We start from the raw sequence: 16,195 nt of genomic DNA on the forward strand, positions 1-16,195 counted from the left end.
GCCGCTCCGGCCCCGGCCTGCCCCGCCCCCTGCAGCCCGCTCCCGGCCGCCTGCTCCGCCCCACATCAACTCCACCCACCGCCGCTTCGGCTCCGCTCCGCCCCGGACCCCGTTACGCCCACAATATGCCACACCTCCGGACACCGCCTTCTGCCAGGCTCCTCCCCCCACTTCGCCCCGCCCATGGCCCCCGCCCCTCTCCCCATAGGCTCCGCCTCACCCCTGGCTCGGTCCCTCCCCTAGGGCTCTGGCCCGCCCAGCAGCTCTCCTCTCACTGGTGCGCTGAGGACCCGCCCCTGGTCCCCGCAGCCGACCGGGCGTCAGGCCTGGGCCGCCTACTGACGGCCGAGACTCCACCCCGGGCTCGCACTAGCACTGGGTTTCTCAATTCCGAGAAGGCCCTTGGGCTGCGTGCGAGCTGCAGTTCTCTAAGCCCACCGCGGGGTTACTGAAGGAATACTTAACTTTATTCACGCAGTACTCTTCTAAAGACCGGCAAGGATTGTGCTTGCAAGCACATGGGATCAAGACACAGTTATAATTGGGTTTATTAATTATTTTCATCGCATAACAAAAACTGCAACAACCATCTGGAAAGTGTTACTTAGGCGATTTATTTAGCAAAGGAAATAGGTAGTTCAATGAGAAGTTGGAAAGGACCTGGCTGTGCTTACAACGCTCAGACTGCTGAAACAACGCTGTGACTCCCAAATCAAAATGACATTGTGAGTTCATCTGATCCTAGCAAAGCTTGGCCCAGCTGACCGAAGGCATCGGAGACTCAAGGGGTGATTGGCAGGTACTTTGCGGCTTTCTTTTTATCCAGATCCGATTGCTCCTAATAAAACATTATTTGATAAGGTTTAGATAATCATTTGAATCATTTGAAAATAAGACTTCAGAGGCCATAAGCTGCTATGATCGTAAAATGTGTAAACTCCAAAACTGTACAAGAGCTGATACCAATGGAAATAAATTCACTAAAGTGAGTGCGACTTTAGGCTGGAGATACGCAGACCGCTGGACCCTGAAGCGCTCTTCAGGCCTGCAAGTTCCCAGGTGCACTTATAGACTGGGACAATATTTGAGACCCTGAAGAGATTTTTAAACTGTCCAAGTTAATTGATGTTTTTCTCCATTTTCAAGAACCTGGTAAAGAAAAAGGTAAAAAAAAAAAAAAAAAAGAGCCCTTAAATGACAGTAAGCCTGGAGACAGTAGATCAAAGGCAGGAGGTGTGTCTGCAGACGTGAGAGACCTAACAGTCCTGGGCAGAGGACTGCAGTGAGCAGCCACGTCTCTGTGACGTGGAGGTTGGAGCTTTAGACAGGCCAGCTAGATGCCGGCTGGAGGCAAAGGACACGTGTCCTCAAACTGTAATTATTTCGTGTAGACAACTGACCTAGCATTCTTGTCCTCATCGGAATACGACCTTGATAACTGTTTACACTGTGAGTTTTTAACGTTTTGTTTATTGATTGTGTGTGTTTGCTCACACTGACACAGAGGCCACAGCACAGACATGAAGACCGGAGGATAGCCGTCCACAGTCAGTTCTCTGCTCTCGATGTCTGCAAGTCCAGTCCCAGGGGATCCGCGTGGACCCCAGGGATGGAATAATGTCATTATGTATATATATGCTTATGTATATATACATGTGTGTATATATAATGCTTACATAAATATTTTTAATATATAATCTGGGTCTTGATTTTTTAAGTGCTAGTGACAAAAAAGTAACTACATACTAATGAAAAAGCAAGTTCGGTGTGTCGTTTTGAAAGTAATGACAATTTGTATGTGTCCGTGTGTTATATGTGTGTGTATGCAAATAAGTGTGCAGGTTAAGACATGCCTATACATGTCAATGCAGAGACCAGAGCAGAGGGCCTTTCCCTTCTTTTTTTTTTATGGATTTTTATTGAGCTCTACATTTTTCTCTGCTCGCCCCTCTTCCTCTCCCCTCCCCTTCAACCTTCCCCCAAGGCCCCCATGCTCCCAATTTACTCAGGAAATCTTGTCTTTTTTTTTTTTTTACTTCTTATGTAGATTAGATCTATGGATCTAATCTCTTAGGATCCTCATTGTCATCAAGGTTCTTGGGGATTGTGATTTGTAGGCTGGTTTTCTTTGTTTAATGTTTAAAAACCACTTATGAGTGAGTACGTGTGATATTTGTCTTTTTGGGTCTGGGTTACCTCACTCAAAATGATGTTTTCTAGTTCCATCCATTTGCTTACAAATTTCAAGATGTTATTTTTTTTCCCACTGTGTAGTACTCCGTTGTGTAAATGTATCACATTTTCTTATCCATTCTTTAGTCGAGGGGCATTTAGGTTGTTTCCAGGTTCTGGCTATGACAAACAACGCTGCTATAAACATAGCTGAGCACATGTCCTTGTGGCACAATTGAGCATCCTTTGGATATATACCCAAAAGTGGTATTGCTGGTAGTTTCCTAATTTTCTGAGAAATCGCCACACTGACATTCAAAGGGGCTGTACCAGCTTGCATTCCCACCAGCAATGCAGAAGTGTTCCCTTTACCCCACAACCTCTCCAGCGTAAGTTGTCATCAGTGTTTTTGATATTGGCCATTCTTACAGATGTAAGATGGAATCTCAGAGTTGTTTTGATTTGCATTTCTCTGATGGCTAAGGATGTTGAACATGTCCTTAAGTATCTTTCAGCCATTTTAGATTCCTCTGTTGAGAGTTCTCTGTTCTTTTGATGATCAATTTCTTGAGTTCTTTGTATATTTTGGAAATCAGGCCTCTGTCTGATGTGGGGTTAGTGAAGATCTTTTCCCATTCTGTAGGCTGCCGTTTTGTCTTGTTGACTGTGTCCTTTGCTTTACAGAAGCTTTTCAGTTTCAGGAGGTCCCATTTATCAGTTGTTTCTCTCAGTGTCTATGCTGCTGGGGTTATATTTAGGAAGTGGTCTCCTGTGCCAATGTGTTCAAGTGTACTTCCCACTTTCTCTTCTATAAGGTTCACTGTGGCTGGCTTTATGTTGAGGTCTTTGATCCATTTGTACTTGAGTTTTGTGTGTGGTGTTAGATAGAATCTATTTTCATTCTTCTACATGTTGATATCCAGTTATGCCAGCATCATTTGTTAAATATGCTCTCTTTTTTCCATTTGATATTTTTTGCTTCTTTGTCAAAAATCAGGTGTTTGAAGATGTGTGGATTAATATCTGGGTCTTCAATTTGGTTCCATTTATCCTTCTGTCTATTTTTATGCCAATACCAGGATCTTTTCAGTACTCCTTTCTCTTTTTTAAAAACAGTATTTATTGGGGCTGGAGAGATGGCTTGGGGGTTAAGAACACTGGATGCTCTTCCAGAGGACCTGGATTCTGGAATCCTCATGGCAGCTCACACCTGTCTGTAATTCCAGTCCCAGGGGATCCCAAACACCTACTGACCTCCTTGGGTACCAGGCATCTGTGGAGTGTATAGATATACATGCAGAAAAAAACCCACTCATGCACACAAAATATTTTAATGTTTTTAAATTTTTATGTATTATTTTAATTATGTGTATGTGGGGTGTGCACATGAATGTAAGTGCCCATGGAGGCCAAAGGTGTTAGATCCTCTAGCGCGGGGTCACAGGCAGTTGGGAGCCACCCAATGTGGGTGCTGGGAATCGAACTCGGGCCCTTAACCACTCAGCCATCTCTCCATCCCCCCCAAAATAATTTTTTTTAAACAACAACAACAACAAAACCCATTAGGTCATGAGTGTGAGGGCCAGTCTGTTCTCTCCAGCCTGTGGGTCCCCAAGACCAAACGCAGGGCATCATGTAGGGATAAGTCCCACCCCTTAGGGGGCGTGTTCGCCTCAGGCTAAAGTTTTCCTATAAATTTGGCGAGCGTGCTCCCAGCGCTCGCTTCTGCTATCCTGGTCTCCGCGGGAACGGTGGTTCTGTAAGTCTATTCCTCCATTAAAGCTGTCTATATTTTGACAATCTGTCTGCATTCACTTACGCCGTTACAGCATCATGTTTGGGGGATCTCATTACCAGTACGATAAAAGCTCCACAACCTGGGAAACATGCCTGGTTTCTTTTAATAAGCTATGCAAGACTTGACGGACAGTCTAGGCTTCTGTAGTGAACCAGTTCTATAGAAACCCGGGGTTTGTACAGGCTGTGATTCCTAGAGCACAGGCGGCCACATGGTTAGAGGTGGCAAGTTGGCACCTGCTCACATAATGAGTGTACAAAGTCAATAACATGAACAGTCAACCTGCAAGCTCTCCTGCCCCAACTCATCCCTGTGTGGGGGCTCAATCTCTTCAGTATTAGGCTACAGAAGAAGCCACAAAAATATCTTGTTGTATCAGAATGTTAGCCAACTATTTATTATCCTTCCCCCTTTTTGGTAAATAGTTTTATATTACTTAAGGGTAAGTAGTTCTATCCTTAGAATGCAAATAGTTTTTAAATTTCAGTGCCTGCTTCTAATTTCAGCACAGTGACTCTGAATTCTTGTTCAGCCTGGACTACAGGATTGAAACACAGTTTCAGAATTTAAAAAGAGAGTGTTCCCTGGACTGGAGAGATGGCTCAGCAGTTAAGAGCACTGATTGCTCCTCCAACAGACCTGAGTTCAATTCCCAGCACCCATATGGCAGCTCACAACCGTCTGCAGCTCCAGTTCCAGGGGACCCGGCACCTCTTCTGGCCTCAGCAGACAGCAGCCATGCAAGCAAAATACCACATACAAAAAAACAAATTATTTAAAAATAGTGTTGCCCCAGGTAACCAACAGACCCTCACTGGGAATTTGGGACCCACTGCAATTCCGTGTCATGGCAGACCTGCTAGCTAGCCATCCTGGGGAGTCACTGTAGGCTTTTCCTGCTATAATTCTGATGCCCACGCACTCCTCACCTTCATTCATGGCCACCAAAGACTGCGGAAACACATCTGCTCCAAGCACACAGCCCTGCAGCCCAGAGCCTCCTGGTGGCGACGATGCGTCCCCTCTCCTGCTTGTGTACCACAGCATGCCACCACAGTGGGTACCAGGAAAACTGTTTGTGTGACTGGATGAATGTATCTCAATGTTTGTGCATTCCAACATGTTAATAGACTATAAAGTCTGTGTAGGAAATGTGAAAGATCTCTCTCTCTCTCTCTCTCTCTCTCTCTCTCTCTCTCTCTCTCTCTCTCTTTAGATAATGTTTATGCGTTGGGTGAGTGCGAAGGTCAGGAGAGAACCTGCCAGAGTTGCCCTCCTCCTACCGTGTGGATTCTCTGGTGCTGAAATCAGCTCACCAGGCTTTGTGGCCGCATCCTCACCGGCGGCCATCACTTTTTCGTTGTGACAGAAAAGATTTTAAAGGATAAGGGTGGTTATTTCTTTTTTAAAAAGATGTATTTTTATGTTTAACCACGTGTTTATGAGTGCTCCAGAGCCCTTGGGTTACCTGGAGCTGAGGTTACATGTAGGCACGGGTGAGCACCTCCCATGGGATCAGAGCTCAGATGAGACCAGTGGCGCCCTTAGCCACTGAGCCCTCTCCAGCCCCCAAATAGCATTTCTTTGTTTAATAAGTGTTATTTATTCATTTAGTTATTTATTTAATTTTCTGAGACAGGGTTTCTCTGTCGCTTTGGAGCCTGTCCTGGAACTAGCTCTGTAGACCAGGCTGGCCTTGAATTCACAGAGATCTGCCTGCCTCTGCCTCCTGAATGCTGGGATTAAAGGTGTGCCCTACCACCACCTTAATAAACTTTATTTATGTGATGAGTGTTTTGCCTATCTATACTATCTGCATACAATGCCCACAGAAGCCAGAAGAGGGCACTGGATCCTCTGGTACTGGCAGTAAGGGCAGTTGTGAGCTGAGATGTGGGTGTTTGGGAATCAAACCCAGGTCCTCTGGAAGAGCAGTCAGTGCTCTTAACTGCTGAGCCATCTCTCCAGACCCCAAAACACTGTTTCTTAAGGGGTGTGTGTGTGTGTGTGTGTGTGTGTGTGTGTGTGTGTGGTGTGTGTAGTGTGGGGTTTTGTTGTTTAAGTTTGAGGCCGGGCATTGTGATACACACTTGGAGTCCCCGCCTACTAAAGCAGGAGGGTCCCTTCAGCCCACATTGATTCCTGTAGGTGATATGACCCCGCCACCCCCCTCCGTCTCAGACAGACGGGTCAGATGAAGCAGTGTGCACCACCTGTTGCAAACACAAGTCAGGACAGTTCAGAATCAACACTCGCCTCCCCTGAGTGTCCTCGCTGTCCCGGCTCGCTCCCTGCTGCTGTGAGGAAAATGTGCTAGAACACTAACCAAAGCCGGCTTAGGAAAAATGGGCTTTGTTCAGCTTTCAGGTACAGCATCTCCTTGAAGGAAGCTGAGGCGAGACCTCCAGGCCGGAAGCTGGAGGCCAGAGCTGAAGCAGAGACCATGGAGGAGGCTGCTTACAGGCTTGATCCTTTCTCAGCCTCTTCTCAGCCTCTTCTACAGCCTCAGCCCATCTGCCCAGGACTGGCACCACCCACTGTAGGCGGGGCACTCCCACATCAATCATTAATCAATGAAATGCCCCACCGGCATAGCCACAGGCCAGTCTGATGGAGGATTCCTCACTCGGGGGCCACTCTTTTAGTTTGTGTCAAGTTGACAATCAGTCAGCACCCTTACACAACAGCGCCACAGGGCCCGGTGTTCACCTGTTCCTCAGAGTAGAAGGTGACATTTGCTGAGGGAACATGAAAGCCACCTGGGCAGACAAATCTGATGGGGGTGGGGGTGGGACTGGGAGAAGGCCCTCCAGAACGAAGACCAGCAATCAAATGTGGGAGCAGGTGTGGATGTGTGGGTACAGCATGGGGGGCGGGATCCGGGTGCAGGCAGACCATGGGAAGGAAGTCCTCCTGCACCATCAGAGAAGCAAGCATGGCTGCTTCTGCAGCCCTGGCGTGAATCCCTGTTTGCCGCTCCCATTGACCAGTTGAATGAGCCCCGGGGACCTTCCTCATCTCTTTTTCACCTCTGAAATGGGGTGGTGTGACCTGCCTTCTGCAGGTCAGAGTTGACTGCTGGCAGCTGGAGACAGAAGCACGTCGGCCGTATACGTGGAGTTACATACATGTGGAGTTACATATATGTGGAGTTACATATATGTGGAGTTACATACATGTGGAGTTACGCACACGTGGAGTTACATGCATGTGGAGTTACATACATGTGAGTTACATATATGTGGAGTTACATATATGTGGAGTTACATACATGTGGAGTTACACACGTGGAGTTACATGCATGTGGAGTTATATATGTGGAGTTACATGCATGTGGAGTTACATACATGTGGAGCCACAGAGGATTAGCAAGTCATAAAGTCAAGGCCTGGGGCCTTGTCCCCTTGCGCTCAGGAGACAAGCTCAGACTTCCTGTGGAAGGTGGCATTAGAGGAACTTTTGTTTTCATTTTTAGTATTGATCTTTACTTTTTATTTGTGTTTTTATTTATGGGTATTTGTGTGTAGACAAACGCCTTCCAGTCCCTGGGAACTGGAGTTTATGGAATTGGGATACATCCCACCCAGTCTGAAACTGAACTGGGGGCCTCCAAAGGAGCACGTGCTCCCAACTACCGAGCCATCTTCTCCAGCCCAGTTTTCAGTGACTGATGGATTTTTTTTTTTTATGTTTTCTGCCCTTCATCAAGATCCAACATGGCATTTCAAGTTTAAGCCAACATGTCCACATTCCAATCTACAGAAAAAGAGAACGGCAAGAGACTGTACAGCTGCGGCCCATCACTCAGCCGAGCGCAGCACCAATGCAGCCAGCGGGGAGTGAGGTTTCATTCTGAAGACCAGAGAGTGAAACGGCCACCCTAGGCCCGGCAGTGGCGGCACACACCTTTCATCCCTAGTCAGCCACAGAGGCCGCGTGGCGGCGGTGCACACCTTTGATCCCAGCGCTAGAGAGGAATAGAAGGCAGGCTGAGACAGAACTGTCTCTCAGTCTGAAGATTTCGTAAAGGTAAGAGCTCTCTAGTGGCTTGGCTGCTTTGCTTTTCTGATCTTTAGGTTGAACCCCAATATTTGTCTCTGACTTTTTATTATTTGTGCTCCAACCAGGTGTCAGGAAAAAACGGAAGCCATGTCAGCCATGTGCAGGGCTGGCATTTGGGAAATCTTGTTACCAAGAACAGCGGCTATTTGTAATAGCAACATCTGGCACCCAGCCACATCTGCGCTGTGAAGTTCAAGTAATTGCTCCAATAAAGATCTTAAATGATTTCTAGGCACATGGGAAGTTCCTACTGAAGGCTGCTATATTATGTGCCCTCCTCCTTTACCCTCATCAAACAGAAGCCATCAAACTTTACTAAATTGACACTTCTAGATTCCCAGCTAAGCCAAGGCCACAGACACCCATCAGTGGAGTCCCCCTAAGCTACGACCATGGCTACCCATCATAAGCTATGACCATGGCTACCCATCAGTGGAGCCCCGTGTTTTGTAGGAACGGGTTTGCTCTGGCATTCTTGTTAGGCTCAATCATAGAGTAAGAAAACCCTGCACAAGCATCTCTTCTTCCGTGACACCCACTCAACTTTTTAAATTACTACTTCTGAGAGGGTACAGTTGAGGCTTCTGTCACAAGAGACTGGCCTTTCACCTGGCCCTGAGCCAGCTTGGAAACCCATTTCTTTCACATACAACAATTTGGCTAGCGGCTCAGGCCTGTCTGGACTCTCAGAAACTTAATGTTGTTGCTCTCCCATTTTTAAGAGATTTTAAAAAGTGACTTGGGGCTGGAGAGATGGCTCAGTGAGCCAAGGAGATGTCTAAACTGGTAAAGGACCTGCCAAGCGTGCATGAGGACCGGGATCCGATCCCAGCACCCCCATAAGAAGCAACATGTGGCTGTGTACGTCTGTAATTTCAGTGCACAGGACAGAGACAGGCAGTTCCTGAGATTCCGTGGCCAGCCAGCAGCCTAGGAGAATCATCAAGCTCTAGGTTCAAGATCGACTCTGCCTCGAAATAAAGGGTGCCATGCTGGTATGGGGGTGCACACCTTGAGTCCCAGCGCTTAGAGGCTAGAGTCCTCTTCAGTCCAGTCTTTGCTGGTTCTGAGAATCTTGCTGGCTCAATCACGACTCAGCAAGGTTCACTCATGACTGGTCTAGCCTTTGCAGGCCCACACCTGAGGCTACCCCCGTGCTGTACTCTGCCCTGCCCACGGCTCCTCCTCTCCTAGCATGCCAAGTCCTTACGCTTATGGGACCTCTGCCTGGTAGGCACTCGTCACCCCAGCTTCTGTTCCCAAGGCTTTATTCAAATATCTCTTCCTCACTGGGGCTGAGAGATGGTTCAGCAGTTGTGAGCATTGACTGCTCGTCCAGAAGACTGAGGTTTGACCCCCCAGCACTCACACGGAGACTCACAACAATCTGTAACTTCAGTCTGTCTTTATGATCTCCAGAGACACCAGGCATGCACATGTCACACAGACATAGATTCAAACAAAACACCCATACTCACAAAAGAAGTAAAATCAAAACCAGATTTTGTTCTTTTTCTCTGCAAAACTTCCTCAGTGCCTCCCTCACCTCTCAAAGCCACACCCGGTCCATCAGCACGTGTTAGCGCAAACTGGGGAAACGGCTTGCCGTGCTAAAAGGAGGCTCTCTGGCTGATCCTAGAACCTACATAAAAGCCATGCCTGTAGCCGGGCGATGGTGGCGCACGCCTTTAATTCCAGGACTCGGGAGGCAGAGGCAGGCAGATCTCTGTGAGTCGAGACCAGCCTGGTCTACAGAGCTAGTTCCAGGACAGGCTCCAAAGCCACAGAGAAACCCTGTCTCGAAAAAACAAAAACCAACCAAACAAACAAACAAACAAAAAAGCCATGTGCCTGTGATCCCTGCAGTGTGGGGACAGAAACAGGCAGATCCCTCGGGGCCTCTAGGGAGAGCCAGATCTCAGGGAAAGGACGGACTGGGAGCTAATGCCGGCACGCAGCGTTCCAGTTTAATCAGACGATTTCTGTGACGGGATGGGGATGACTGTACAACGGTGTAAATGAATTTACCGCCGAGGAGTAAGTTGTATAATAGCAGCCCGTAGCTCTAAGCAGCAAACGTTCCACACAGACGTATCTGGGCCGTGTCTGTTATGTTCTCTTTGCTGTTGCATGCTATCCAGCACCCACAAACACAGCCATCACCCCATCATCACCGTTTATTTACCCCAGGCCAGAACGATGCGTGGTGCCCCAGAGCCAGGGCTGTGCCCCGGAGTCAGGGATGCGCTCTGGTTTTTGTCTGTAATACCCTGACGCATTTTGCTCACGTTAACTGCAGCCCTCTGAAGGTGGTCATTCTGGACCAGAGGGCCACATTCCACATACACGTTTGGACAGCACGTTTTTATCATTTGCTAGAGATAGAGTCTTGCTGGTCTTACACTCTTAGACTCAAGTAACCTCCTGATCTCCCAAGTAGCTGATGTTACAAGTTATGCATCACTATGCCAGATTTAAATGACAGACTCAAGGGTGGCTGAACTCTACGATTTGCCAGATTTAGCAGTATGTTTTGTTGGCAGCAGTTGGTTTTTCGACCCAATCTTATAATGCAATGGTCAGTACAAGCAGTTTTGGATTGCATCCAATGCACAGAGGACCCCAGACCTCGTTATCAGGGCTCCCATGATGACAGCTGCAGAGGTATCTGATCACGAATGCCTGTGATCAAAGCATCCAGCGTCGGTGTCCTAAAACCCCACACAAACACGACACTCACTGCTGCAGCAGTAGACAGATTTATTATAGTCAACTTACCAAACTCAGATTTGCTTTTCAACTATATTTGAGCTCAGTATTTTACGTACAAAATTTTGCACAGTTCACTTCTTTCCGACAGAGGTAAAATATCGCCTGTGTTTGCTCTCTTATCATTCCGCTGCTCTGACATGACCCTGTCATGTCAGTCCAGAGCTAGTCAAAGGTTACGCTTCTCTCTCCGGCAGCCTTTCCCGTCCTTTACTTTCTCTCTTTATGTTCTCGAGCATAGCTTTGAGGTCTGGCGTATTCATTTCCAAGATCCACAACAATCACCTCCTTAGAAAACGTCACTCCTTTCAGAGGTCTCTTTTGGCTTTCGATAACTGAAGGAGTTAAGGTGACATGCGTGGGTGCTCTCTCAACAATCCCACCCTGCAATGAGAACGGGACAGACCATAGAAATGACATTTCAAACACAGGAGTCGTGCTTTAAAGCATTCCAAGGCACGTTGTGAAGGAGCAATAGAAAAAGTATTTTCGAATGGTAGAGGCGGCAGTGACCATGTATGGCTGCCAGATTCCCACGGCTAGAGAAACCTGGACTCGTCTGGCCTAATTTGATGGCATAGCGTCAAAGCTGAGAGCAATATGGGCCCGCATTCTGTCTCCGATATGGTACGGAGATAGGAGGAGCTAGTGAAGGTTCCGGAAGTGTTAGTGTACCAATGCCAAGGATCCCAAGATCGCAGCAAGGACAGCAGGCTGGTCCTGGGCTCAGCAGCAGTGGGGCAGCAGACACACATCTCGGTTTTCCACGTGTCATGAAGTTTAGACTCTAGATAGCTTACAGGGACTTTTATAGCTCTAAGATCCCAGGAGTGTAAGAAAAACAAAACGAAGGGAAATGTTAAGAAAAATAGGAATATAAGAATGAAAGCTGAGGGGCTGGAGAGATGGTTCCGCATGAAGAGCCCTGCCGGCCATACCAGAGGTCCTGAGTTCAATTCCCAGCAACCACGTGCTGGCTCACAGCCATCTGTAATGAGATCTGGTGCCCTTTTCTGGCCTGCAGACACACACAGAGGCAGAAGATTATGTATATAATAAATAAATTTTTTTTAAAAAAAATTGAAAGATGAAAACGAAAAGCCTCCAGCTTGACAATGCCATATCTCATTATTGTCTCTACATGGGTGACTCTCCTCATTGAACCTAAATGACCCCCCAGAGCAGAACACACGTCACCTTGTAGTTGGTTTCTCTAACATTCGCAGACCCGAATATCTGGCTGATTTTGTCCTCTTCGAATCCAATGTTCCCTCCTAAGTGTGGGGCCGTGGCTTCCTTACTCTGTCTTTGGACGAGGATGCCAGGTCTCACAGGCATGTCCATGTTTACCAAGTGCAGTAGGACCCTGGGAAAATCAGCTGCTTTTAAAAATTCATGCATCTTAGTCAACATTACCACGTATAGAAATGGCTAGCATATCCAGATGTATGTTATTTTGGGATGTGTGTGTGTGTGTGTGTGCTTGTCTGATTGGATGTGTACAGAGATCAGAGGTTGTTAGTTGTCATCTGATGTCACGAGTTTCCCCTTGTGATTTGGGGGCAGTCACTGAACCGGAAGCTCACAGTTCATCTGGGCTGGCTGGGATCTGCCTGCCTCTGCCCCGAACACTTGGCTTTCTATGCAAGCGCCAGAGAAGCCAAAGTCAGCTTGCCAAGCCTCAGCACAGCTGCCTGCCCATGAGCCCCTTTCCCAGACTCACTTGTCTTGATCCTCGGGTTTGTTCATCTCCACATTAGCAGCTAAACAATCTTCACCTTCGTTCTCATCAGTACAAAGTAGATTCACTGACTCTTCATTCTTGCCTCTGAAACTAAAAATAACAATAAAACACATAAAACAATAAAACAGAAGGCGCTAAGGTGTGGGACGGGACTTTTACTTCTAAACAGGGCATAGGCACTTTGAAAAACCCAGACGTGGCCGGGCGGTGGTGGCACACGCCTTTAATCCCAGCACTCGGGAGGCAGAGGCAGGCGGATCTCTGGGAGTTCGAGGCCAGCCTGGTCTACAAGAGCTAGTTTCGGGACAGGCACCAAAGCTACAGAGAAACCCTGTCTCGACAAATCCAAAAAGAAAAGAAAAACTCAGACGTGGAAGAAGTAACTAGTTGCTACCTTGCTTATTCTATTTTATTTGGGTTTTTGAGACCGGGTCTCTCAGAACCTAGGTTGATCTTGAAGTCTCAGTGTAAAATATAACAACCCTGAATTCCTAATCCTGCTTCCACCTCCCCAAATTCTGGAATTACAGGTGTGTGCGCCAGCTTGCCTTTTCCTTGTTTTATTTAAAACGACTGTGTTATTTCTAGACACACTTGCTACTGTAACTTGAAGCCGGTTCCCAGATCGTCAACATAGGTGTATACCATTTATATAAAAACACTGCCAATAAGAGGAGGATACAAATGAAGCAAATGAGGAGGATGATGAAGAACGTGATGGTCGTGGTCTCAAAGACCAAAGGGTTCGATTTGTCGTCCATTTTCTCATCCTCATTTTGTCCAAACATTCTTTCCCAGCCCAGTTTGAATGCAGATTTCTTGTTCTTTATGTTTTCTAGAAAGAGAAGGACAAAAGGCTGTTTTCACTGTGTTCTTCCGCTCCGGCGAGTCCCGCAGAGGTAGCCTGGCTTCTTTTGGTGGAAGTGCCCAATTTCTCTTCATAAAGGCAGTCAGGGGCTGCGGTGGCCAGAGGGGAGACTGAGCTGGGACACGCTGCTCACTCAGCTCACCTCCCCTCACCCCCAAAATTGCCAAAACCCAAAGGAGAGAGGACTTGGAGCAGCAGGAGACGGACCCAGCTCCCCATTCTCTTCTCTTCAGTGACATCACAGAGCCACGGAACTGTTGTGCTAGAGACCATGATCTGGAGTAAGAGGCCACTGACCTCTCTGTGGGCTGCGGCTTCCAGCCACTCTCTCAGGGGTCAAGTGGAGCTCACATGGCACTGTCTTGGCCATGTTTTAGACCAGGATTTTCCAGATTCCAGCTTTCTTCTCCCGACTCAAGCCTCATTGATTGAATTCTTTTCATGGATGTGATCAGCCGACTCACCATCCTACAAAAATCCCCTTCTATAGCTCTGTGTACTCCTAAGGACTTTTCTCCAGAAGGAATGGCCTGCGTTCTTCATCCCATCCACTGTGCTGGCCTCCTGGACTCTCAGCTAGGCGCCGTCCAGGCCACAGCTCATGGAAGCAGAGCTAGAACAAGATGCTCAGTCAGAAGATGAGCTCAGGCCCCAGGAGTTGAGTGATGTCCTTGACAGAGAGGGCAGTGCTAGAACTGGATTGTCCTATATGAAAGCAAGTTTGGGAAAGGTGGTGGCACAGACCGGCAATCCTGGTTTGATGGGGAACCTCCTTCAGCCAAAAGGCCTTTAAGAGGCTGGACCAGGTGAGGCCATGAGTTTTGGGCTCCCAGAAAGCCACCGTCCTGCCCAACTTGCTCTTTCTCTCTTCTTCCCACGCTCTACACCTTGAGGTTGGACCCCGTTCCTGTTCCGTGAGTTTTCTCCATTAGTACAGTCCTTAGAATACACCATTTCGGAGTCAGCTTGGATTATTTGACTCGCGCTCCCCCCTTTACGCACTCAGCTTCACCTGGCGCCCAACACAAAGTTGGGCCAAGTCCATGCTTGCTCTTCAGGGTGCCCAGGCCCCCCATGATGCTGCCGGTTCACCAGCTCAGCGTGTTTCCTGCTGGGACTGGCAACCCACTCACTACCCCTCTCATTTGTCCCTTTTAACTGGTCCCATCTCACTGCGCCCCTGTTTCTCCAGCCAGTGATCCCTGTGTCCGCGATTTGCGACTGATGGAAAGTTCTGGGCTTTCACCTTATTCAAGTCACCAACTCTTAGAATCACTTTGACTGTCCTTAATAACCGCTCTTAACTTTTTTTTTTTTAAGGATACTTTTCAGTACCTAAGTAAGCAACACAATGCTGTTCAATGCTGCTGGCATCTCTCAGAAATGCGTCCCCAACTGCAACACCTGCTGGCAAATAAAGGTTACTACACCTACTCCAGCTCACTGTAATTGCCTTACAGGAGGTAAGATCTGAAAAACTACAAAATTACTCATAATACAATCATCTTGGAGCTTAATAATTATTTTACTTAAGCTATGAATGGTATTCTGCAAAGCTTATGTGATTTTTCTTATACATCCATTTATTTGATTCTAGGTATTAGTTTTATTTTTCATATTATCTCATTAAGAAAATGGTTTAATAACAAAGCCAAAAATGAGGCACTTATAAAAAAAATGACATAGTCTTTAGAGACTAATAATAAACAGCTGGTTTTAAAAATCAATACTATGAAGAGGGATAGCATCAGTTTGACAAACAAGATCCAGTCAATGTCAAAGGGTGCTAAAACATTATCTGAAAAAAAATTTGTGCTTCTAAATTTAATAATCAAAATCTGTTTAAAAGTTATGATAAATTAATGGATAAGGTGTCTCTCCAGAAAGGTAATATACATGCCATCAAAATTATGTTCAACAATGAAATGTTATCTTTACTGGACAAATTTCATACCTTAAAATCCTCAATGAGGGCATTAAAACAAAACACTAGACAGAAGATTCAGACTTTACAAGAGGCAGTAGTAGAAAGATTTTTATCAGATTTAAAAAATCATCAAAACTGATGAGCAGGGACAAAGGTACAAGGACAGAATTTAGCATCATCGGTATGTGCCAGACTCTGGGATGACTTACCTGATTGATCAGTAGCCAGGCAGGAAGTATAGGTGAGGCAACCAGACAGGAAGTAAAGGCGGGACAATGAGAACAGAGAATTCTGGGAAGAGGAAGCTCTGTCTGCAGTCCTGATCTGACCACAGAAGCAGCAAGATGTGACTGCCCCACTGAATAAGGTACTGGGCCGCATGGATAACACAGATAAAAATAATGGCTAATAATAGGCTATATAAGTAATAAGAGTTAATAAGAAGCCTGAGCGAATGGGCCAATCAGTTTATAACTAATGTAGACCTCTGTGTGATTTCTTTGGGACAATGATTGCAGAAACTGGGCAGGATAGAAAACTCAGACAACACTCATGTTTCTAAAAAGGATATTATAAGGTATTATAAACAAAGGTCACCAGTCATTCAGGCTGCACAAAAACACAAAACAACTTCAGAGGTTCCAATGGCCCTACCTTTAAAATGGTCAACTGAGAAACCAATATGGGTTAAACAATGGCCTTTAACAGAAGACAAACTGCAGTCTTTAAAACAGCCAGTACATAAACAGCTAGATGCTCACCATATTAGTCAACCAGCCCTTAGAATTCTCCTGTATTTGTTGTTAAAAAGAAATCTGGAAAATGGAGACTGGTGACAGACTTTAGAGCTGTCAA

The 16,195-nt window shown here is 46.7% G+C and overlaps 1 protein-coding gene and 1 long non-coding RNA gene across 2 annotated transcripts in view; one reads left to right on the forward strand and one right to left on the reverse strand.

The window, feature by feature from the left end:
* Positions 1–94: 94 nt before the first annotated feature.
* LOC126500715 (uncharacterized) overlaps positions 95–16,195 on the forward strand; it is a 26,427-nt gene continuing 10,326 nt past the window's right edge. Inside the window, exons 1-4 of the long non-coding RNA XR_007591407.1 lie at positions 95–799; positions 7,733–7,999; positions 13,385–14,219; positions 14,734–14,876. This is a non-coding gene — a long non-coding RNA (uncharacterized lncRNA). The remainder of the gene's footprint in view (positions 800–7,732; positions 8,000–13,384; positions 14,220–14,733; positions 14,877–16,195) is intronic.
* Positions 11,012–13,333, reverse strand: CUNH2orf74 (chromosome unknown C2orf74 homolog). Its single transcript, XM_050140824.1, has 4 exons — positions 13,191–13,333; positions 12,525–12,635; positions 11,999–12,167; positions 11,012–11,185 (listed from the first exon to the last, which is right to left on the reverse strand). The coding sequence occupies exons 1-4, from the start codon at positions 13,331–13,333 to the stop codon at positions 11,012–11,014; spliced, it is 597 nt and encodes a 198-aa protein (XP_049996781.1).

The sequence above is a fragment of the Alexandromys fortis genome, unplaced genomic scaffold, assembly GCF_014885135.2.
Source record: "Alexandromys fortis isolate MF-2015 unplaced genomic scaffold, M_Fortis_MF-2015_v1.1 scaffold_7, whole genome shotgun sequence".
Classification (NCBI taxonomy): Eukaryota; Metazoa; Chordata; class Mammalia; order Rodentia; family Cricetidae; genus Alexandromys; species Alexandromys fortis.